The sequence below is a fragment of the Eublepharis macularius genome, chromosome 2 (genome assembly GCF_028583425.1).
Source record: "Eublepharis macularius isolate TG4126 chromosome 2, MPM_Emac_v1.0, whole genome shotgun sequence".
NCBI lineage: Eukaryota > Metazoa > Chordata > Lepidosauria > Squamata > Eublepharidae > Eublepharis > Eublepharis macularius.
Window position 1 is genome coordinate 174,080,301 of NC_072791.1, and position 25,607 is coordinate 174,105,907.

At 40.7% G+C, this 25,607-nt stretch overlaps 1 protein-coding gene across 1 annotated transcript in view; it reads right to left on the minus strand.

The window, feature by feature from the left end:
* TMEM163 (transmembrane protein 163) overlaps window positions 1–24,559 on the minus strand; it is a 125,028-nt gene extending 100,469 nt beyond the window's left edge. Inside the window, exons 1-2 of the mRNA XM_054970324.1 lie at window positions 24,391–24,559; window positions 21,375–21,494 (exon numbers count right to left, since the gene is read on the minus strand). Coding sequence (XP_054826299.1) covers window positions 21,375–21,494; window positions 24,391–24,559 — 289 coding nt within the window. The remainder of the gene's footprint in view (window positions 1–21,374; window positions 21,495–24,390) is intronic.
* Between the last annotated feature and the right edge of the window lie 1,048 nt (window positions 24,560–25,607).

The window sequence follows — 25,607 nt, forward strand, 5'->3', positions numbered from 1 at the left end:
TTTATAGCCCATTTCACCATCTGTGTTTTAACTGTCTCGTCCTCGGTATACCATTTCAACAATACTTGGTATACCTTGGATATTCTTTTCTTGTCTTCTTTAAGAAGGGTCTGCTCTAGTTCCGAGTTCTCTGTTCGTATGCCCCCCTTTGCAGAGTCCGAATTGTATAAGTCTCTAATCTGTCTATACTGGAACCAGTCATAATTAGGTGATAGTTCCTCTTGCGTCTTTATTCTAAGTTTAGATACTTCAGTTTTAGTTATTTCTTTGTACGTTAAACATTGTTGTTCGTTATCAACAGCTCTCGGATCTATCACCTCATATGGACCATTGCATAAGGTTTTGATTGTGCATTACCAAGCAGCATTTCCCCAATGGATTATATTTCATAGTGAACCTTCACAAGGTTCAATGTTACATGAGAAATGTTTGAGTTATTCAAATATTATGAGACAGAATAAAATCTGATGAGTCTTGTCTAACTTGATGCAAGAGCAGCAAGTCTAACTTGATGCAAGAGCAGCAAGTCCAGCTAAACAAAATGAAAGGCTAAGTGAGTTTGATATTCATTGAAATACAGTCTAATTCTAGTCTTCTGTAATGACAACTGAAGGATATTCTGGTGATTTGAAGCAATTCTATAAATGTGATTGGACATCATTTCTCTTTATTGCCTACACCCAATAACCTTTTCTTTATATTCTCATAGGTTTCCTCTAGGACTGAGCAACCTCATAATAACTACCTTTCAATGTGGGGAGGAAAACAAGGCTTCAAAGATTAAGGTGCTAACATGACATCAAGTTTTTACAAGCATCAACCATGTATAGCTGGGGGGGTGAGGAGGAGGAGGAGGTGATGGTGATGGTGATGGTGATGATGAGTGAGTGAGGGCATCCCTAAGTTCTCCCTAACTGCAGTTCTCAAAAACGGCAATTCTGTAACTATGAATGCCCTAGGCCATAAAGGGCTTCAAAGCTAATATGCAGCACTTTGAATTGGGCCTGGTAACAAACAAGTAGCCTCACAATTGACACAGCAGTGGAGTTTAGTGTTCCAAGCTGCTGACCCCAGACTTACTGCTGAGTTTTGTAGAAGTTGGAGATGTCTTCAAAGGTAGCCCCATATGTAATGCATTATAGTAGTCCAATCTGGAGGATATAACAGCATGAGTCAGTGTGCCTAGGTCAGCAGAGTTTAAATAAGGAGCCAGTTTATGAGCTAGATGCAATTCAAAGGAAGTGTTCTGGCAACTGCACCAGCCTGTGTTTATTCATTAACAAGGCTGGGTCCAGGAATATTCCAAACAAGAACCAAATACAAGACGGTGAAAACTACTGAACTGCTTCACAAAAGAAATTTGAGGAGCACAGGATAAATCTTTGATTTCTGTAGCTTTGAACACATTATATGGATGACGCTCAGTTTTACCTAATCCTTCTGGCTAATCCTAGGGAAGCTACAGAAACCCTGAACTGGTGCAGTTTTGGAGGGGATGCTTAATCCTGACAAGACAGAAGCTGAACCTTTTTATTTATTTAGTTGTTTGTTTGTTAAAATTATAGTCTGCTGTCCCTGCAAGCAGGCTCAGAGTGGATAACATCACTTTAAAAACATCAAATAAAACAGATACAATTGGCAGCATAAAAAAAATAAATACAATGTACAGATTCACCCTTAGCAGCACACATTGCACAGTCCCGTATTGACAGTCTTGTCTTGACAAGACAGAAGTGCTCCTGGTGACTAGATCTGAGGCATCACCCATTCTAGATGGAGTTGTATTCCTCTTGAAGGAAGAAGTCCACAGTTTGGGGGTGCTCTTTGACTCAGGCCAGGTGATGGATAAGCATGTGGCAGCTGTGGCCAGGAATGCCTTTTACCAGCTATGACCCATTAACCAACTGCAGCCTTTCCTGGGCAGAAAAGAAGTGGCCAATGCCCTGGTTACATTTTGACTACAATACTAGAAGGCATTATGCCTTTGCAAAGTGTTCAGAAAGTTCAAAATGCTGCAGCTAGGATGCTGACAAGAGTCATTCCACATCACTCCAGTCTTGGCCTACCTACACTGTCTCTCAATCTTTTTCTGGAAACAATTCAAGGTACTGGTGTTGACCTATAAAGCCCTGTATGGCTTAGAACCAACATACCTGATCGTCTACTCCCTTATGAATCTACACAATCACTGTGGTCATCTTTGGAAGCCCTGCTTTGGATACCCCATCCTTCTGTGATTAGGATGGTGCCAATGCAGAGCAGGGCTCCAACAAACCTCTGGACATAAGGTTACCAGCCCCCTAGGGGGGTAGGGAATCTCCCACCCCCAGAATCTGCCCCTGCCATCCCTGCACTGCCTCTCACCTGGCTGACAGGGGAAATGGGATGGTGAGGGGCGATGCATGCTCCCACAATCTCCAGAAGCTCCCGTGTTCGGCTGGGACTGATGTTATTCCCAGTGTGACTTGAGAACACTCCAGAGTACATGCGGATACAAAAGATAAAAAAAAATGCTTGTGCACCCACACTACCCACCATCCCCCAGTGTGGACCCCTAGCATTCCTATCTGGAATTCTCTCCCTGAGACTTGTCTCCCCTTCTGCTGCTATTTTTTGCCAATAGATGAGGACTTGTTTGGTTTGGCATTCCTACGGAGACGCCTTCCTTCCTGTCTTTTAAACTGTTATTTTTATGTTTTGCATGTGTATTTTAGCTTTGGTTTTAATTGTTTTAATAATGTGTTTTGTGATTTCAAATATGTGATTTTATTATTTTTAATCCGTTAACCACCTGGGTAGCCCTAATAAGTTAGAAAGGTGGGATATAAATTCTGTAAATCTATAAGAAATAAATAAGAAATGCTATTCTACAACCTCCACCCATTCTCTCCTTAACAAATGCTGTACTTCCTCAGACAAGACTGCTCCTCCTTCCACTGCAGTACTAATAAATAGGCATGTGGCTTTTTTGTCACTCACTCCTGATATTTAAAATCTATATTATTTATTCTAGGTGAATAAATTAAGAGCTTGAAATAGATTATTATTTCCGCATTGTGCAAGATTATACTAAGACAGCAGTGGGGTTTTCTTAGGATGAAAGGAAGAAAGAGAGATGAAAAGTATCAATGGCACTTTATCAACTTCAAAAACTGCAGTAGCCAAGGTTTTTTTAATTTAAAAGTTTTTTTTAAATGCATAATTGCTGTTAAACTAGTTCAAATCATCTCATACGAATGGGTTAGAATTAGAGATGGGCACAAACCTGAATATGAACCAAAAAACCCCGCAAACCAGCCCAGTTCGTGGTTCACGAACCAGTGGTTCATGGAGGCTCATTTCCATGAACTTCCACGAACTGGTCTATTGGTTGGTATTAAAGGGCAGTTTAAATGGCCATTTCCCCAGAGAAATGGCCATTTAAACTTTTCCTGCCGCTTGCAAGTGGCAGGGCCCTTTAAATGCCCAAATCCTTCAAACCCCAACCTCAGCCCCCCACCCCCAGGAGCCAGGGGAGGATGAAGTTTGGGGAGGAGAACTGAGCTCAGTGTGGCAAGATGCTATAGAGTCCACCCTCTGAAGCTGCCATTTCTTCCAGGGGAATTGACCTTTGTAGTCTAGAGATCAGTTGTAATTACAGAAGAACTCTTCAGCTGGAGGTTCACAACCCTAGCCCTCCACGCAATTTTCCAAACTGAGACAAGCCCACGAGGGTGATATTTTTCCTGTTAATGGTTCATGTGTACTAATGAGGTACACACAGAATTCTTCAATGGGGCAGACAGACCCAGGTGTTTTCATGTTGAAGAAACACAGCAGAAGAGAGAACATACTCCACTTCTCATTGCATGCTAAAGTCTGAATGCAAAAAAAAAGTCTAACATTCAGCTTTAAAGAAGTGATAATCTTTTTCAAAGCAGGAAATTATAGAGGAAAAACTTGTAACAGAAGCTGCAGAAAAGTTGAATGTAGAAGACAGACAATAAGTAGAAGCTTTTCAGACAGAAATCCTAAAGCCAAAATATCACAACATGATTTTCTATAACCGTATGGGAGAAAATAAACAATGCAACCAGTGAACGTTTTGAAAATATGTATATCTGAAATTTAATTCAGACAGGCATAGATTCAAATTTCTGTAAAATATTCCATAATGCATGCTAGACTGTCTAAATCCAGCTATGTTGAATTATATTCTTATATTAAGGGGGGAGGATCCAAAACAAACAAGTTATATTTCAAGCTGCAGAAAACTGGAAGTCCATAGTATGCTGACTGCATGTCTTCCTCAATACCAAGACTTTGCTGTTGGAAAATAAGCATTTGGCATTTTAAAATAAAGGTGTGACTGTGACAACCTGTATCTTAAGCACAGGTGTTAATATTGCTTCCTAAATTATATTTTGCTGTGAAATGCACCTTTTTGATGACAGTTAAACAGATTAATTACAAGCAAAGGTCAAGTTTTTAAGTACCTTATGCTGCATGATGAATCACCTATTTATACTTGCAAGAGAGAATCCAGGAAAAGGCAATAGATCAGGATGATGTAGCTATATGGATAATATATAGTGTCCGATAACTTTTTTGAACCTATTTTATTTCTCTTTTAAAATTAAAAACATTTTTAAAGAGTCAACAAGTTATAACTACCACATCATGAGCAAGCATATGTCACAAAGTCCTTACTATGTACAACTCTAACTAGGTGCTCTGGAAGTTATTCAGTGGCTTATTATAATAATTAAAATTTATTTAACTGTCCAGCAAACCTCACTTTCAATGTCTTTGCAATCCTAACAACAATCCCTTAAGGTAGGCAAGTATTATTATTTAAGCGACAGCTACCCAGAAAATTCACAGTTCAGGTTCAATCTCTTAAGTATTACAATTCACTAGCTTCTTAGAAATTAAGAGGTCCCTCCTGTTTCTTGCAGGAATGTCTTGCCATTATCCACACAACACAATAACATTAGAGAGCATTTAGGCCATTTCTGAATCTTGAATGGTGGTGGTGTGGGTTTGTTTGTTCGTTTTTAGACTGAGAGTCTCTCTACATGAGTTATCTTACATGGGGACGCTCAAGTGTAGGGACTCTAGGGAGACGCAATGTTAGCCAGGAAGCATAGTTTAAAAAGACACAGCCGTGGATATTGCCCATCAGAAGGTTTGTTAATTTCATCTTTGCCTCCCCAAAGCCTCTGTCAATTTCACTTCCCCTTTGCAGAGGCAAAGATGAAATTAACAAACTCTCTGAGGAGCGATCTCCCCAGCTCTGTCTTTTTAAACTACACTTCCTAGCTAACATTGCATCTCCCTACATTTTAGTGTCCCCATATAAGATGTCTCATATAGAGAGACTCTCAGTCTTAAAACAAACAAAAACCCACACCACCATCATTTAAGATCCAAAAATGGCCTAAATGCTCTCTGATGCTCTCGAAGATGTGCCATGTAGAGAGACTCACAGAATCAATGGACCCATGTCTTAGGCTTGGCTAAGGTATTAGAAAATAATCTAAAGTGACAAAAGAAATGTATGAGGGGTAATTCCACTTTGTGCTGTGAAGGACCATGATAACTTGGAAATGATATCCTGCTTTTGATTTAGGCAGCACCACCATACAAGTTATCTCATTTGAGAAGGAATACTGGTTATGCAAAAAGCAAAGCACAAGATATTTGAGCACTAATCATATTCATATATTAAAATTTCTATGCCATGCTCCTGGTCAAATTGACTTTTAGGGTTGCTTCGAAGTTTGCCTTCTTTATGGCATTAAAGTTAAAATACCAACAATATATTATTAAAATTACTAAAACATCATCACAGCATGAGGCAGTATTAAAATGGAAAAACAACAATTCAATTTAACCCTTAATAGGTGAACAGATACAGAAAAAGTCTTAAGAGAAGTATAAAATGTTATTTAAAGTATACAGCAATATTTCTTTTTTTAAAAAAAACTTAATAAAGCTGCAGCAGAATGACTTTATCATCAAGCAGTCATTATCAAAAATAAGTCTGAAGACTAACAAAGTATCCAACGCAGCATTAAAACTTATCAGCAAAATGGGAGGTTCATTGATATGGCACAGATTTTTAAAAGGCTTTGATGTAAACAAAAAACAAAAAAAACCCTCAACAACGGTTGGGAAAATTGAGTTCCACAACAAGCACCTTAACAGAGAAAGCCATCAGGAACCACTGACCTTCAAGGTTACCAACTGTAGTTTAGGCAATTCCTGAATGTTTAGGGGGTGCTTGGGGAAGGAGCTCAGCAGGATGCCACGCAGTCCACCTTGTGGAGCTGCCATTTCCTCCAGGGGAACTCATCTCAGCTGCATGGAGATTAGTTGTAATCCCATGAGAACTCTAAGCCCCACCTCCAAGTTGCTCACCCCACTTTACTTTAAAATGCCTCTCATGATACTTCTTAAGGGGGGCAGGCTCATATGGCAGGTGCTTTGTTCCCAAGACAGGCTACTAACTGTTAGTACTTCTCTAAATACTGTGAAAATCCATCAAAGTTGGTAGTTGAGTTGCTAGTTATACTTCATAAAAACACACAAACCCACAAAATCATCATAAAAATTACACAGGTAGGGAGCACCATACACACAAAAAGCACAAGAATGACAACCCTGATTTCTACCACATACCTCAGGGTATGGAGTTCCCCGGGAATAACAACTAATCTCCAGACTATAGAGATTAGTTTGTCTGGAGGAAGTAAAGTCTGCCCTCGGAAGCTGATACAGCATCACATACCCACCAATCTTTCTTCCCTCCTCAAATTCCAATGGCAAAAATGAACTTCTGTTCATCCTTGAAAACCTTGTGAGGTCACCATAAGTCAGCGGCAACCTTCCACACATATACCAACTAAGAGATAGGAGAACAATATAAATCCCTCTGAAATGCTTGAAGGAAGCGACAGATAAAGGATGTAAAAGACAAGAGGACAACTAGGCATCATTGTCTACGGATGCATACGTTTTAAAAAGTCAGTATTTTTCAGTATTATGGGAAGACCATAATTATGAGTCTTCCTGATATTCAGGTCCTTTAAAACACGTTTGGTATCTATCTGGGGATTTAGGGGGATTCCGAAATTAATCAGATTCATTATTCCCTATGGTTGAAACTTTCTGGAGGGCTGGAGGAGCTCTTTTAGGGGGGAAAGTTCACAAAAATTGAGGAGCAGTGAGGGATGTCTGTGCTCTAAAGATCCCCCCATGTTTCAAGTAGATGGGCTCCAGGGGTACAATTCCCTGAACGAGGGGTACAGGCCCCTGAACAAGATGTCCCCAGATACTCTCCATTGTTTCTTATGGGTAGGGGAAATCCAGTGTTTCCTCCAGGGCAAATAATCCTTAGCACACAAGAACAGCCACTGACTCAAAGCCTCCCCAAAAGAACTAACAAATCCCAACAGAACCAAAGAATTCCAGCAAAAAAAAAAAAACCAAAACAAAACAAGCAGCAGGAGTTACACACTCCAAACAAATCCCTCCCTGAAGCTGAAACTAGGCACAGCAGTTTCTCCCCCCCTCCCCTCACTTTTGGAGGTTTGTCATGGGCAAAAGGAGGGAGGGGAGAGTGGAAACACTCATAGGTGAATGGCATTGCACACTAGGGGGAGTTCAACTGTCTGTACAGTCATGGCATACTCCTTTCTCCCTTCTTTTGCCTCAAAAATCTCCAGAGATGAGGAGGGAAACTTTTAAAATGGCTTCCAAATTATTCTGAATATTTTCTCAATTAACCAGGAATGCCGATACTGGTCTATTAGAGAATCTTGGATTTAGTGGGGATTCTGGAATATACCTGAAAAAGCCATTAAGGTATTTTTCAGGTATGTTTTCAGACCAGATATACCTAATCACACACCCCTATCAGTGACCCATATTTCACTTTAAAAGCTATATTCAAAGAAGAGAATAACATTCTTCCAGGGCATAAAGAAACTGAGACCTTTATCGAGTAAGACCTGCTGCCATCAGGGGATCAGGAAGGAAAGAAAGAACAGGGAAACAGGTCCCACAGAATGATCTAACTATCAGTGAAATCCTAAGCACAGTTATTCCAATTTAAACTCATTGAAATCAATTGGCTTAGACTGGAGTAACTTCTTAGGATTTAACTGTATGTCCTTAATTCCATCTGCAACTGAGACATCTACAAAAGAGATTTTCAGAATCTCAGATATTTCAGGAAAAAATTGCAAGCATTAACACCTTTTTGGAGTTTTTAAAGAAAAAGTCTTTTTCATCCTGGTTCTTACTAGTTATGCTTTTTTAATGTTTTGATCAAGTCTTGTTAATTAAAGTGACGAGTTTGTGTTGCATACCTAATACCCCACATGTCAAATCCAAAGAACAACATTCTTTCCCTTTGGGTATTATTAGTTCCACACTGCTGGAAATGATAGTTTGATAAATGTTGGCTGCCATAGCAAATCACAGATCAGTGAGGTCTAACGTGTCAGGAAGTAAGCATTAATGAATAAGAAGTGCTTTAGCTAAAAGGATTAGTGTCTGGATTAAACAAGCACATAACCCTGAAACACAACAGACTAAAAACAAATTTAGATCAGCATCTGTGCTACATATTGGTGGAGTTTGCACTGAATTCAAGATCTTGCAATACCATCTACCATCAAAACTTTTAGAAAGCAGTCCTAAGTACATCTAAGGATAATATTCAGATCTATTCAATCGGGTTTACTCCCAGGAAAATATTCTTAGAACTGAACTGCAAGCCTTCAACACTTACAAAACATGCCTCTCAAATCATTTGGTGCCCAACTCTGAAGACTTCTTTAAAACCTTGACTCCTATAATTAGCACTGAATTTTGCTATAATTCAAATAGCACAGTTTATAAAAATTCATAATATTTTAGCCTCCACTTTTTGAAATTAATTCTTTAATAATGCAAAGTAACTTAATTTGTTAAGTTTTTATTTTTCTATGGTTGTTGGGGGTTTTCCGGGCTGTCTTGCCGTGGTCTTGGCATTGTAGTTCCTGACGTTTCGCCAGCAGCTGTGGCTGGCATCTTCAGAGGTGTAGCACCAAAAGACAGAGATCTCTCAGTGTTATTTTTCTCTTTATCCAAAGCGGTCAAGGCACAATTTTATGTTCACCACCTCCTCAAGTACATTGGGCTCAAAGTGAATTTTCTGACACCATTTTAGAGAACTTCATAGTGGAAACTACATCAGCATCATGGGGGGGGGCTACTTTTCTATGGTTGTAGTCCATGATGTTGCAGTAAAGCTGGAAAGCATGCATTTCTAATATATAAAAGGCAAGTCATGTTGCCGACAACTCACTTTTTATCCCCATGCAGGCTCACTCCGCGGGACAGAAGTGAGTCGTCAGCAACAGTTTGCCTTCCCGCTGCCTCAGCAGCATCCTTGGGGCCTCCAGAGGCCTAGGGAGGCCCAGCACAGTGGTGGGAAGGCCCAGTGCAGCAGCATGGCCCTCTGGAGGCCTGGAAAGGCCCAGAGCAGTAGTGCAGCCCTCCAGAGGCCATTTTCTAGAGCGGCTAGGTTGCTAGTATGATATAAAAGCTCCCATGCCAATACAGCACAGGGCCTTCAGTCACTAAAAACTGGATGACACCATGAACAGCAGTTCCTATGCCTGTACTAAAAACATCCAAGACCATAGGGCACCTTTATATCCTCCAGACTTAAAACTACTAAAAAAATAATCAGTGCATTGGCTAAATTATAGGTACAGCTACAATCTAACTGCCCTACCTCCAAGAAATTTGGCCTCCTTGTCCCTACAGCTCCTTTATTTTCTTTTTCATGCTCTCACCAGCTCATTGGGACAGCCTTCTCTTCACCTCCTTCAGCTTTTTCATCCACCCATCACTTTCTTGCTTCTGGCTTCTCTGTTCTCCTTGCTTAGGACAGGCTGCTACAACTTCCCTCATTATAGTTGTCTGAGTTCCCTCATTATAGTTGTCCTGTATAACAATGATGCAGAGGAGTTAGCCGTGTTAGTCTGTGGTAGCAAAATCAAAAAGAGTCCAGTAGCACCTTTAAGACTAACCAATTTTATTGTAGCATAAGCTTTCGAGAATCAAGTTCTCTTCGTCAGATGCCTGATACAGATACTGGCCAAATACAGAAGAGCAGGAGAGAGAGAGAGGCAGCAATTAGGGGGGGGGGGGAGGGAGCAATCAAAACATTCCTTTGCTAGTATATGTAAACATCTCCTTTTGGTGTGTGTATCAGTTGGCTTCAAAGGAGTTTGCCCTGTTAGTTTGTAGCAGCCAAACAGCTAGACCATCCAATTCCAATGTAGTATGGGCCTACAGACAGCCCCCCAATCTTAAACGACTTCTCACTTACAATCATGAATCGGCCAGCAGAATCACCAGCACAGGTACCAGGCCCTGCAACAGACCCAGATGCCAGCTCTGCCCCTATATCTACCCAGGGAATACAATTACAGGACCCAATGGCATCAACTACACTGTCTCTGGCTCTTACAGCTGCTCATCCTCCAATCTGATATATGCCCTCATGTGCCAACAATGTCCTTCTGCTCTGTACATTGGACAAACCAGCCAACCTCTATGCAAAAGAATAAATGGACACAAATCTGACATTAGAAATGGAAACGTCCAGAAACCAGTGGGAGAACACTTCAATCTACCAGGACATTCCATCAAAGACTTAAAGGTCACTGTAGTTCAACAGAAACCTTTCAAAAACAAAATCCAACGGGAGGCTGCTGAACTGGAATTCATATGCAAATTTGACTCTGTCAAGCTGGGACTGAATAGGGACTATGAATGGTTATCACATTACCACAGGTAACAGATTCCCTTACAGAGGTGGGGTCTGGGGGAGCTCAGTGGCACCTGGTGTGGGCTTTCGGGAACCACAGATCTCTTTGTCAGATGCATCTGGCAGGGAGAGCTGTGGTTGTTGAAGGCCCATACTACATTGGAATTGGATGGTCTAGCTGTTTGGCTGCTACAAACTAACTCTTTTTGATTTTGCTACTACAGACTAACACGGCTAACTCCTCTGGATCTATCACACACCAAAAGGAGATGTTTACATATACTAGCAAAGGAATGTTTTGATTGCTCCCTCCCCCTCCCCCCCTAATTGCTGCCTCTCTCTCTCCTGCTCTTCTGTATTTGGCCAGTATCTGTATCAGGCATCTGACGAAGAGAACTTGATTCTCGAAAGCTTATGCTACAATAAAATTGGTTAGTCTTAAAGGTGCTACTGGACTCTTTTTGATTTTGTATAACAATGAGACATTGTTACAACTTTTCAGCACATAGTTTGGATTGGGAGGGCAGGTTTCCAAGAAACAGTTTGTAGCCTTTTACACATACAAAAGCATTTACTGCTTTAAATGTAACTTCAATCAGGCAGCTTCTATTAATTGATAAAGAGTATCTATTGCATATATTGGCAGTTTTCATCTGGCCACAAGTGGAGCTTTCATGCATAAACTCAGGCTTCTAAGGCATAACTCCCTCTCACATATTTTAAAAGCTGTATCTCAAAGTCAAAGGACCCTACAGAGAAGCCTTTGCCCCCCCCCCCAGTCAGAATAAAGAGGCAGACACAAGGCTTGGGTAATAAAGGGCCACTTTGGCAACAACATGAACTGCAACAACTAAAACCCCTGGCAAGGGCCTAACCAGCGGTACAGGTCAAGCCCTGGGGTCACTCCCCTGGACCCCGCCTTGACCCATCTCGGTGAGACCCACTGCCCCAGATGTGACCCATCCAAATGCATGGCTGGAATCTGGCCAGCCTGGCAGATGGTTTCCCCCTTAAAGCTCCAAGCACCCCCGCCATGGAGCATGAAGGAAGGACTTGTCCAAAGGATCCCATCAGGCAGCCTGCCCTCTCAACTGGCTGCCGTAAAGCATGCCAGCTGATCCTGACAGGCCCCTAATATCCCCACCAATGGGAATGTGCCAAGGGTACTCACCGTCCCACTAACATCCCCCCAACTAAATCCTGCCAATGCTAAGGCCGAGGCAGCAGCAAGTGCCATTATAGGGGCAGGGCTGTTCCATTAAGGCGCTTAGCCCTGCCCCCACCCACGTGACCCTAAGAGGCTGGGGGAATGCTGCCGCTTATCCTCCGTGGCGGCAAATGTGGCCCCTGGCCTCAAGCCTTTGGCTGCTGGCCGGGTGGGGGCCAAATTAGTATAGCACAAGGAGGAAAAGCAATGCAGAAAGTGAAATCGGTTTGTGTGAAATCTTCCCCAAGCTACTTTTTAAGAATTATCTACAGCTGACAAACATGTTCCTAAGTCACCTTCAAGCTTATAGGACTGTAGCCTACATGCACTTACTTGGGAGTAAGCACTACTGCAGCAGCTTAGTAGAGCTTAATTTTGAGTAATTGTACATTGGTAGCAAGTTCTAAGCATTCTAAAAGCAATTGCTATGAAATTATAACTTGTACCTAAAATATTCTCTTGGGCTCAATATGTTCTCCAATATTCCTCACACGAACACTCATAGGATACTACCTAGAAAGAAGGCTTTCAGTACTACAAAACTATAGTTTTTATGATGCCACAAGTGTACTAAACATTTCAGAATCTAGAACTGCAATAAATACTAGCAATTTAAGCAAGATCTAATTCTAAATTAGGTCAAATAATTTTAAGAAGTTGCTGCAATTTCAGAAGGCATAAATTTATTACCAAGTAGCAGTGGATATTGCGAAATAAGGGATCATTTGCAGTACTTTTTGAAGACACAAATATTTCTGCTCCCTTCCTTCACAGTGAAGGATTTTAGAAGAGTAAATACTCCTGATTTTTGAAAAAAAAAATCTAAAATTATCACACAGTCTTCATATTAATAGAGGCTGAACCTGTCCCTTCCCCAGGATGAAACATGTTGCCATTCACTAATGCTCCACGGTATGTTCTAGGAAAAGTTTGGCAACTTTAAAATTTTAAATATCTATATGTTTCCCATATGTGAATTATAACTATGCCATACTTCCTCTTCCAGTTAAGTGGTATATACTTTTAATTCAGGAATACCATTAGTTGGGATTCAAAGGCACCTAGCAATGCAATCCTAAACACAGTTGATCCTTCTAAACCCATTGAAGTCAATGGGCTTAGAAGGGTGCAACTTTGCATAGGATCATACTGCATATTAATATTTCAGAAAATGAAAGATTTCTCATAGAATAGGCCAAAAGCCAATAGGCCCCTAATGTCTTTGTGGTCACAGATGGACAGATTCATGGGGTCACAGATGGACAGTCCCTCCCTTTCCAATCCTGAACATTTTCTTCCCAGCAATTGTTTAGAGGTTTGCAAAAGATACAGAAAGGAAAGCACATTTTACAATAAATTTCAGGAGAGAAAAGGTATGTAGATTATATTTTGTAAATTTAGTATTAAAACTTTTGTTTTTTTCAGTATACGTGAAGAAAAGTTACTAGGTGGCCTCTCTTATTGAAAAATAACGTTTCCTGTGGCAAAGGAATAATCTAGGCATAATTGCTATAGGGCTTGCAACAAGGTGCAAAGAGCCATAAAAGGCTGTGCATAAAGGGCCAATTACATATAGTAAGTTTCCAAACAAAACAAATAGCTCCTCAGGACCATTTCAGTTTGCAACGTGCTGCAGTTATAATTAAAATATGGCACCTACATATGCCTGGAGGAACCAAACTCCCAGCACACATGTGATATAAAGTCATCATGGCTACCATGAATACTTTGCATCATGTGAACTGGCCCAAAGTCATCAACTGTCAGTTGTGAGATTATTTTCAACAGGCTTTACTGGAGAGGGGCTAAGGACCCGTTGTAGAGTATATACTTCATATGCAGAAGGTCTCAGGTTCAGTCTCTGGCACAGATCTGAGATATCAAGGCCTTAGGGAAATCCTCCCAAATCATAGTAGACTGTACTGAGCTAGATGGACCAAATCCTAAGTGGCAAGATTTTTCTTTGAATGAGATCTTGGAGATCTACTGCTGATCTTAGCAAACAATATTATTACAATAATATTTGATTTATATACTGCCCTTCAGGACAATTTAACACCCACTCAGAGTGGTTTACAAAGTGTGTTATTATTATACTCACAACCATCACCCTGTGAGGTGGGTGGGGCTGAGAGAGCTCTAAGAAGCTGTGACTGACCCAAGGTCAACCAGCTGTGCCATGAATGCTATATTTTAATTAAATTTATTTTTCAGTTCAGGCTTTCACAACAACAATCTCAGTTCATCTCATTTTGTCTGATACTACTTTTGTTCAAAAAAATGGGGGCAGAAGAGTCAAGTTCTTGCCGAGTTTTGCATAATTTAGTATGTTTCCCTTACACCTTGCAAATATTGGGTGCATTTTTTTCACCATGTGTATTCAGGCTTCTATAAGAGATGTAGAAAGGTCAGCAGAATGTTGAGGTTTCTGGTTGATAAAGAGATTTCTTATCCAGTGGCTACATTTGCTCTAACAGCTGTGAATCAAAAACAATACTTTGATGGGCACGAGCCTTGCTTGAGGCTGGTTTACTGCTGTTTTGTGCAGATGCTTTGCATGTATTCCTTCATTTTGTTTTGCCTAATCAGGATTATTTTACTGTCATGTAAGCTATTATTTTGTCATCATGTTTTGTTACGGTCAAACAAAAAGTCTGAACTGATAAACCCTAACTCCCTAGGTCAATAACAGGGATGTATCACAAATTTGCATTTCACTTCTGCTTGTTTTGCTTTATAGAACCAACTGTCCACACTCATCCTCTGCCAAGGCTGCATTTCACCATTCAACTCCATGGTGACACTAAACTCATTAAGTATTGGAATCATTCATGCCACACATGGTGCCCAACTCTTTGCCCTGATCTTACCAGGCACTGGCTTTTTCCTTGATTAAGCAATACAACATCTTCTTCGTTGTCTTGTACCTTTTGCTTGCCATGTACAATAATGCACAGAACCTGTTTTTCCTATAAATACTTTTAAGGTTACGCAAATTGTGCTATATGGGTGTCATCACAGACCCTGGAGTTTAGTTTTGGGACATCAGTGATATTTTTATGCGATTTCAAGACTGTCCCATATGGTCTTTTAATTAAACACCTGGAGCTGTGTGCAGTAATATGGGGCTTGCAAACTAATAGATTGGAACTTTAGATTGGTATGGAAGTGCTTGTAAATTACAGTGCTGCTCATTGTATATGAAATTTATTACAATTTAAAGCAATTACACACACAGTATTCTTACAATAACTTTAAGATGCATTCTTGTTTAAAATATTCAAACAAAATAATAGAAATTAAAAACTGTTCATGACATACACAAAATTTAACAGAAAAATAAGATTAGTTGTCATTGTATGAATGGCAAATCAAGTTATCTCGTTCACAAATTACATTCAAGGACCAGAAGGCTAGTTCAATAAAGGGTATGGGGTGTGGAACACTTGGTGAGTATTACAATCTGGCTTCGTTTATTCTGGAAATATAATGTGCTATCACACTAGTTAATCTAATCAGCAAGAATATAAACACACTGAATCATAATAGTGTATCCAACAAAGTGCAATAGAGAGAAAGGTTTTGTCCTCTGATTGCAAGGCACTACTGGAATTGAGACATGCTTTCTAATGAAGGAAGTTATGTTATATAACTCAAGAACATAAAAAGAGTGCTGGTGGATCAGGCCACAAGTCCATCTTTGTATGACTAAGCAGGTGTCTCTCACAAGTAAAACAGTACAATACAATCATAAAGCCACAGCATGAAAACTATCGCATAAAAACAAACAAGGGCAAAAACATTCAACAGCCTAATGACAAGCACCAAAAAAAATCTCAGGCTACAAGCAGACCATGAAAACAGCTAGAAGGATGTAACCCCTCTGTTAGAAACCTAGGTTAAAAAAAGATAGCAAGGTAGGTGCCAGGTGAATCTTAACAGAGTAGTATTCCAGAGGTGAGGCACCACCACTGAAAAAAGCCAAGTCTCTAGTTGCCACCCACCTCATCTCTGCAGGTGGGAGCACTGACAACAGATCTGGAGATCTTACACTATTTAACAAACATACTAAAATTTGAGCTTCAGATGACAATAATAAAGAGCCATCTCGGACTTAACTTGATCTCCAGGGGCTCTTAAATATCAACACTAATCATTCCATGCCACTTTCCACCTGAAATTAAACCCAGGAAGAAGTTCTTATTTGAATCTGTGGCTCTCTGCCCTGCAAAAGAAGCGCTCATCTTCTGTGCCTCATTATTAGTTTTCATAATAAAGAATAACAATAATTAGAGAATTCACATAGATTCAGAGCAGAGAGTTTCAGTGGACACATGATAACGAAGTCCACAGTTCAAGCATTAGTTTTCCTTTTCATATACTGTATCAAACTAAAAGGAATTTATGGTCTTCATGGATTAGATTAATCCATTTTATTCAAAAGGAAGTGCCTGAATTAAATTAAACAAAAATCAAGAAGAGCCACTGCAGGGCAGCTGCTGCTTTATCAGGATGAACTTTTAAAAATATCCTTTTCTTTCAGAGCAAAATATTCTGAATATGGAAAGTAAGGCCTTTTCTGCAGGCTCACTCACAGTGAATTTTCTGGGTATTCAGTCCACAATAATCAGAACTACACTGGGCTTCTGTAATTCCACATGTGAGGGAGTCGAACCGAAAGGGTGTCTGGTCTTCATACCTGCACTTAGAAAAATGCCCTGTTTCTGCTGTGGGCTTTCTGACGTCAGTGGTTTCGTCAGTGTGCTGATTGACTGAGGTGTTTTTGAGGGAAACTTTAAAATATTAAGTGGGAGTTTCAGGGTCAGAAGCTTTAAAAAAAAACTTTAAACAACAACATTGCAATGCAGTTGTTTTAAAAGGGGGCAGGGGGAACTGGTCTTAAAAAATAAAGGAAACACAGAGACTCCTGCACAAAATGTCATCCTGACCGCTTGTGTTGGTAAGAAGTGACACTGCCTAGTTTAACTGCCAAGCCACAAATGACTACTTTTTTTTAAGGATGAGGGGTGAGAGTGGGGGAGGGGGAGAAAGGGGAGAAAGGGTGTGATTACACATTGCTGTTCTACCAATTAGAACACAGGGGATAAAGGGGAGGACAAAAGGCAGGGCTGAGCTTACACCAAAGAAAATATTCTGCACTTCAAAAGAGCAGTCTTTTAACTACACTGTTAAAAAAATTGGGGCATGTGTTACGGTTGCCAGTTCCCTGTTGGGGTAGGGCCCACTATACAGCACAGGAGCACTCCAGGACCCGTTGCACTGCCTTAGCAGCACTCCCATGCTCCACAGTGGCCCATTTCAGCCCCAAATAGGCACAATTTGGCCCACTACAGAGTGTGGAGCACTCCCAGGGTGGCACAAGGCCCTGCATGATGACGTCAGTTCTGGGAAGTGACATCATCACTCAGCCCAGGAGTGTGCATGTTTTGTATGCACAAAAGCCAATGCCAAGTCTCCTGCCTCTCACACGGAGGGTGAGGGGACCTGGAAACTCTAGTATGTGTGCAGCAAAAAAAGCAGCAGAAAGCCCAGGGAAAGGCCATTTCTGCAGTGGATGCAGTCTTTAACCATGCTGAACTCAAAAGACTATGGGAAGCAATTTGAAGACTGAACCAAACATGCATGTAGAACTCAAGGAATAAATCAGAGCTTTTTCATCCAGCCAGATGAAAAAGCCCTGTGTGAAAAAAACCTAGTCGTGTAAAAAGAAACATTCAAAAATATGCGTATTTTTCACAGAAATATATACTCCCCTCTGATTTAACTGACAGTAGTCCCCCACCCACCCAATTCTTACTAGCAAACAATCTCCATGCAGTCTGGGGCACAGGAAGATCCACCAAGGGACAATATTCTTTCAGTTTTCATGGCCTGTAATAGGGAAAACCCAGCTTGAGCTTCCTAGTCTACTTTGCTGGATTGCAGCTTCGCCTGTTCCAGAAGCAACTGATTCATTTTTTTTTGTTCTAAAGTAGGCACTTAGGACCAATTCTGGCAACTGAGAACAGCTCTGACTGAGCTAAATTTTTGCCTTTCTGCTAAATAATAAATATTGTCTAAAATTGGTGCTTATTCTTTGCACTGAATCAGCATTACCACTACGCAACACAGCATCCATCCACTGATGCAGCTGATTAAGAACACACTCTTAACTAGCTAAATTAAAAATCAGCAATCTTTCTATACCCTTCTTAGCCCCAGCTATGTTCCATTATCCTTGCTATGTCCAGGATGTCTGATGTATTCATCTTGAATTTTGAGGTTTTGGCAGGCCTAAGAAAAGATTGGTGTATGGTGTCGAAAGAGAGAATATAATGCAATGCCTCTAAGATCAGCAAAACTCAAGAGACAAAAATTTAAGCCCTAGGAGGGGAAGGTAAATATAACCACTGATGTTCGTTCTGACATCCTCATTTATATTTCTACAAATGTCACACACTCTTCTGCTGTATAAGCATAGTTACAATGCATAGGCCTGACCTACCAAAGAGCAAAAGTAGAAAATTACATCATGAAAATACTAACGAATCACAGTATATAAAAACAAATTCTATATAAGGAGACTCTAAATTTATAACTGAAAATAACAAAAATGAAAGAAGTAAAAACAGAAAGCAGCCCACACAGTCTGACAGCTGCTGTGTGTGTAGGATATTAAGTATATATTGTCTGGGGAGGAGACGGAAATCATAGAACCGGGTCTTCACTGCTACTCTGAACAAGCAATTAGAATGGGAAGAAGCAAGGGAAGGGTGCCATAAATAGCAGGTGTTATCAAATGATTCTCAGAGTCAGTCCAGCTATCCCAAATTTGACAAGCAAAAGCCAGTCATATCAAACAGGAAGCCATCATCAAGCTGTCTGGCAAGCCTCCAAACTTGAGAGATTGGCTAAACATGGAAACGGCTGACAAATGAAAGACAATATGAAAAGATGGTGATAGACAAAGTATTATGTAGTCAGGAACTATTTAGTAATATGGCTAACCAGAAAACAGCCCTTCAAATAATTAAAGAATTAAGATAGTGCAGACTTATGTAAATGACATTTATATAGCATATTACAAGACAAACTGATCAAGTAGCTAATTCTATACCAGTTGATTACTACATATACATGTTTTATTAAGAAGAATACTTCAGTGAATAAGACATTCAAGAAATCTAAAATGAGTTAAATCTTTTTAGCAAAAATCAATATTCCTCTCTAATATTAATATGAGAGGAAACTAGAAAATTGAGCGTGTTTACATGATCTGAAACTAAATTCTGCTCACTACTTGATTCAGGAGAGATTTTTCAGATTCCGTTAGGAGCTTCCTTCCATGAGGTTTAATTCCTTATTCCTGTCCTCTCTTGGAGAACATTTGTACAGGGGGCTTCTTAACAGAGGCAGATGCTTATCCTTCTAGGCTCTGGGTACTGTTTCAGAGAATAGATTAACTTCTAGAATTCTGTACCTATCTATGTATGTGCCTTTTACTACTCTGGATAAAAATGGATACAAAAATGTCAGCATTAGCTAATCATGGCGGAAGAAGTGGACTGGGGTGGTGAGAGGCTGTAAGTTGTGGTTGGGCACAGCACCCCTGTTGAGCCACTACTGGCCCCTGTGCTTTTAATCTAGATCCCTATCTATTAGCACAGTTTAATACAGGGAGGGCTGATCACCAAGTGATGTTTCAGAATAATTGTGTTCAAAATAATGCATCTAGACCAGTTTATTCAAAAATAAGTTGTGTGAATTTCAACAGTGCATACTTGAAAAGCTGAGCACAGAACTGCATCTTAAGCGGTGTAACTTAACAACAAATTATAATATTGTTAACTGTATTTTGCTAAATTAAGGTCTGTTTTTAATAAAACTTCTCCATAATCAGAGTTCTTCCTTTTCTATGGTTTACAAACTCCAGGAGAAAATACTCTTTTCCCAAATGTGATTTTTAGGCATCGTAACCCAGATTCTTATTTGATAACTCTACATTGAATAGATCCAGACTCCAGAGGAGTTAGCCATGTTAGTCTGTAGTTGCAAAATAGTAAAGAGTCCAGTAGCACCTTTAAGACTAACCAATTTTTATTGTAGCATAAGCTTTCAAGAACTACAACTGTCTTGCATCTGATGGAGAGAGCTGTGGTTCTCGAAAGCTTATGCTACAATAAAGTTGGTTAGTTTTAAAGGTGCTACTGGACTCTTTACTATTTTGCATTGAATATTACTCTTCTTAAGGTGCAAATTAGACAGACGAAACATACTATAACAACATTTTTGTAACAGTTTTGATAATACAGAAAATTCTGCTTTCATACTTTATTTGTGTCTGTCTTTTTACAATCAATAGTGTGTGTGTTTTCCATACAAATCTCTCCAAGTAATATATGCTAAGTTTTGCAGAGCCATTTGGCCAGATTCTAATAACCCCTCTTGGGAGCTGACACCAACTTTCAGCAGTAGCTCATTGCTGCAGATTAGTACAAGAACATATGCTGCAGTGGCATCCAGTTTGCCTTTGATACAAGAGATTATATTTAGAGTACCTCACAGTCCCTGTGTCTCTCAGAATCAGAGTTCTTCCTTTATAATGAACAACAGATATTCTGGGATAACAAACAAAACACCAAATAACCTTCTATTTTTAAAAAAACATTTCTGCATTTCACATCACAGGCATTCTCTCTGGTTTCTCTGTAATGTTAAATAAATAACATAGTGCATTATTCATGGGTTAGCATTAGTAACCTGCTAGCAAATGTGTAACATGTGCTGAGATAGTGTCTTTCCCTCTACATGAAATAAGCAGTCTTAAAAAGATACCTTCATTTCTCACATGGCAACTTGGAAAAAACAATTACAGTATTTACTTAAATAGCCCAAATCATAAAGTTTATCCACCTGGGAATAATTTAATCTACTCCAAGAAAGAAAGAATCTGTCAGAGTGGCAGAGATTTTGTTTAAAAAAACAGGTTAAAATTAGCCCAAATAAAATATTACATTTTATGTGGCCCTTTTGTCTTCACTGTTACAAATAAGACATCCCAAGAAGATACAGCTTTCTCATATTTCATTACTTTAGTCCAAAAACAATCCATTCTATACTATTCAGAAAAATGGACTAAAAACCTGACCTTCAGCAATTAATTTGCTTGAGAAGAAAAAATAGTCGCTTTACTAATTTATAAACACTAGGGAAGCCTATGAGATCTTTTATTTCTAGATCACTTTAGTTGTAAACACAGCTATACAAAAGCACTAATCAACAACAGAGGATTTTTAAAAAGACATTCAGATATACAAGACAAAAGGCTGCTGGATTGGAAAGAGATCCAGTACTCACTGAAAGCAGCAACTGCAAGTGCTAGCGTGACAATAATGGAGGCCCATGAAACCCACAGTGCCTTCTTTCTGTAGCTCTGAGCTTCATGAGGTTTTAACCTGGTACTGCTTTCTAGCAAACCTGATAAAGATAATGAAAGAAAAATGTGTTAAATTAAAGGAGGGAAAAAAAGACAATAAAGGGACCATGCATGAAGATCTCATAGCACCTTTGTAGTCACATTTCTATATTTACACTTTAATTCCAAACTACATCTCAGACATAGCAAAACCTTATTTAACCAGATGCCCAACCCAAGTCTTATCTCATTTATAGATTAAGATATTATAGTGATATACTGTAACTATAGCAGGTATATTTTAAGAACCTGCCTAGCAAAATGGGAAACAGAGGTGACAATGGAATTCATTGTTATACAACTATCTCCCCTTGAGCCTTTTGTTGCTTCAGTTCTAAGAGCCACAGTATAACAGCAAAATGTAGCCAAGATAAAGAGATAGTTATTGCATTAGGCTCCCCTCCTGACCACTTTAATTTCTAGAAAATTTTCAGATTCATGATGATTATATTTTTCTAAATGTTGGTAACTGCAGAGACACATATGTTGTTGACTAATATCAGCCCAACGATTAAACTAGACAAAGCCTCATTGTATTAGTAGGTCCCATTATGAAGGACCAGTCTAATAAGCTGTGTCCAACACAAAAATGTCAAATATTGATTATTCAAACAGATAAAAAGAAAATAAACAGCTGTTGGTTGCTGTTAAAATATTTTCCTATTTTACAAAAAGAACCTCTCTCTTGAATCAAAATCTCTATATTACAACTTACATTTTAAAATGTTTCAGGATCTTTTTTTTTTTACACTATTTGTTTCTTATGTTTAAATGATTTATTTTATCTAATTACAACAGACATTCCTAAAATACATTGCTTTAGTCAATGGGTAGTCCTTGGAGATTTCATGCAAATATGGACATGTTATCTTTATTCATCTACTATATTTATTTATTATTTATATTCATTTGTATACTAAACACATTAAATGAAAATAATTTCATATGCAACACCAGCCCTTTACAGCTAACATTGAATAGACAGAACTTTTTCTTTGCTTGTTATTGGATTAATTTATAATAGGAACAGAAAATATCTTCTATGACAATCTAGATGTAAAGCCTACACTGCAATTAAAATACATGCTCACATTTATGGGCAAGATTATTCTATCTATCTTAATGTTGCCATTCTAAATTTTAACACTGATAATGATGTGATGAATTTTATCTAATTTCTTGTTTCCCTCACTTGCCGACAAAAAAGCCAAAATTTTAACTGTTATGGAGATACCTCCCTGCTGATACATATACTGATGAAATTTAAACTATGCGCATATTTTAATTTCAATTCTTTTACTGTTCATACATTCTCTGAACTATAACAAAACGAAAACCCTCTCACTATTTAAAAATCAATTTAACAAAACTCTTAAGAACACTAAAAAAAATCTTAATAACTTTATGATCCATTGAACAGTACCTGAACAGTACTATTAAGCAAGAATGAATAACAAAGCCAGTCCTAAACTTTCCTTGGAAATAATGATAACCAACAATACTGATCTAAGCAATTACTGGAAATCAACTGACAGGGCTGTTTGTCCCATCTTTTATTGTCCACTTTACTGGGGCCTATCTGTTTTCAATATCATTCTGCATCTCTCATATATAACAACCACCTATTTCTTGCCATTTTATACATAAAGAATGCATTCAGAGGGCAGCATTCCCAGGTAATCTGAGTCTCTTGATTTCAGACCCCAAATCCCTGAATGCAGAACTCAGCCAAATCTGCAGATCTTTCCCTGAGTGCTTAAGTAGTTGCAAGATGCCTTCCACTCCACGTTTAAAGAAGCTGGTCCTAGCAAACAGACACAAACTACACCAGCGTTTTTGAATTGCAGCCAGGATATCTTCTAGTAAGATCAGCATCCCCTTTCTACAACTGAGAAATTGAAAGGGGACTGTGTGGAATAGCCAAGAAAAGAGAACAAGGAGATTGTGACCGGAAACGTTTAGGGGGAGCTATCTTTGGAGTCTCAGGAAAGTAGACTGAAGCGAATTTTTAAAATGTGCTCACTGGGAGTGACTGAGTAAAACAGAAAGCTGGTGAATAGGCACGTGTAGGGCAGGTGCCTGTGAAGGGAGACAATAGACTGCATGACACTTCCCTCAAAGAAGGGGTGGGGAGTGGATAAACAATGTCCTTTCTTGGCAATGAATGGGGAAGTCTGTCTGCATTTTAGTGAATGCTGTTTAAATTGGGCTTTGAATAGGGGTGGCAGGACATCTAGAAAAGGGTGGGCTGTTTGCTTTTTTTTTTAAGGCAATTGCTGTCCTAGGGGTGGGTTCCGTTTGAACATTACATATGATTGGCTGGAGAAAGGAATTTTTTCCCACCAAGAGTGACTTTAAGGATGGGCTGGGGTGGCAGGTGATAAGAGAATGGACGGTTGACCCAAGAGAGGAGGAAAGGGGCAGCTAGGCAGTGGGAAAGCTGAGGAGCAGCAGGGACATAGCAAAGGATGAGACTGACAAGCAAGACACTCTAGAGGGTGATAAGCGCATTCAAGTCAAGCAGGGTGCAGGACTAAATGGGGTCCAGCACGGTAGAATGCAGTGGGCGAGGATGAGTGGCTCTCCGAGGTGAGAGAAGAGTGTCAGGGTAAAAAAGACGAGAGGGGAAGAGAAGGGGTGGGGGAGACAGCGGCTAACTGTAAAGCGCGGCAGCGGATAAGGCTCTAAGGCGGGGACTGGGGGAGACATGGGGCGGGAAGCCTGTTCAGGTGCGCGAGGAGCTGGCTGCGGCGTTGAGGGGAGTCGAAGGCGAGGTTGACTGCGAGCCCCTCCCCCCGCTCCTGTCACAGAGGGACGTCCTCGAGCCACAGCTGGGCCCAGAAAGAAAGGGGCACGTGCCAGGGGCCCGGCGAGGGGCCGCTGGGCGGAGGGGCTCACCTCGGTCTTCCAGCTCCTCGCTGAACTGCGCGCTCTCCCCGAGGTGCAGCTGCTCCCCCGGCTGCGAGTCCCGGGCAGGGTAGGGCGGCGGGGCACTCGCTCCGCCAGGCTGGACGAAGGTGGGTTCTGGGGTGCTGCCCAGCTCGTCGCCGGCTGTGGGTGCCTCCATGGCAGAAGATGCGGAGCGGCGAAGAGGGAGCGAGAAAGCGCGCGCCGGAGCCGGGCAGACGCTCCGTCCAGGAGCCCACCCCCTTCGCGCGGCTGGGCTTCAGCCGCTCCTCCTCGCACATCCACTGCAGGTGGGACCCACCGGCGGCCTCCCGCTCGCTCCTCCCACCGCGCTCTAACCCCCTCCCCAGGCTCAGAGGGGCCGGGACCGCATTCCTAGCGACGGCCGGGGTAGGGAACGCTGGGGCTTGGATTCAAATCCCTTTCACCTCCGCTCTGACTCTGCCACAGCTAGGCTGCCGCTCACAGTCACTCATCACTAGCCCGCTGGAGCTCAAGAAGAACCTGTTTGCAGGTTGAAAGGCTCGCAGCTGGCGCGATTTAATCGAGTGCGCCAGGGCGAGTAACGACATGTTCCCAAATCTTCCAACGTGTTCCTTTCCGGACGGAACGCGGCGAGGGCGCTGCGGCTAAACAGGTATAGGTGTGCTTAGTGCCCGAACGGGAGACTTCCAAGGAATGACATCTCCCCCTTCTCTGCTTTGAGGGCAGGAAGGTGGAGGTAGAGAGGTAATAAAGGAAAGGGTGTAATGAAAGAAAGCGTAGCTGGGCGTGTGCAGATTGCTTTGTTCTGGGTGTTGCGCGACTCGCCTGTATTGAGGTAAGAAATGGTAGGTAGGATGAAGGGTTGCCAATCTCTGGGGGGCGGGGCGGCGGCGATTTTCTAGAGTTACAACTGACCTCCGACCTACAGAGATCGGTTTCCCTGGAGAAAATGGTTACTTTGGATGGTGCCGTTATACCATACTGATGTCTCTATGCAGACTCCATTCACAAATCTCCAGGAATTTTCCAACCTGGAGCTGGCAACCCTAGTAGGAAGGCAAGTTTTTGAGAAAAGTGATTCCCCCACACTCTTGCACTTATTATTCCTAGTAGTCCTTAGTAATCCTGTTATCTACTAGGAATCTGTAATGTTAATTTTCATTTTCATTGCAAGATAGAGGTGAGATTAGGGAGAAAGAAATGTACCAATAAAGGCCTGTTAA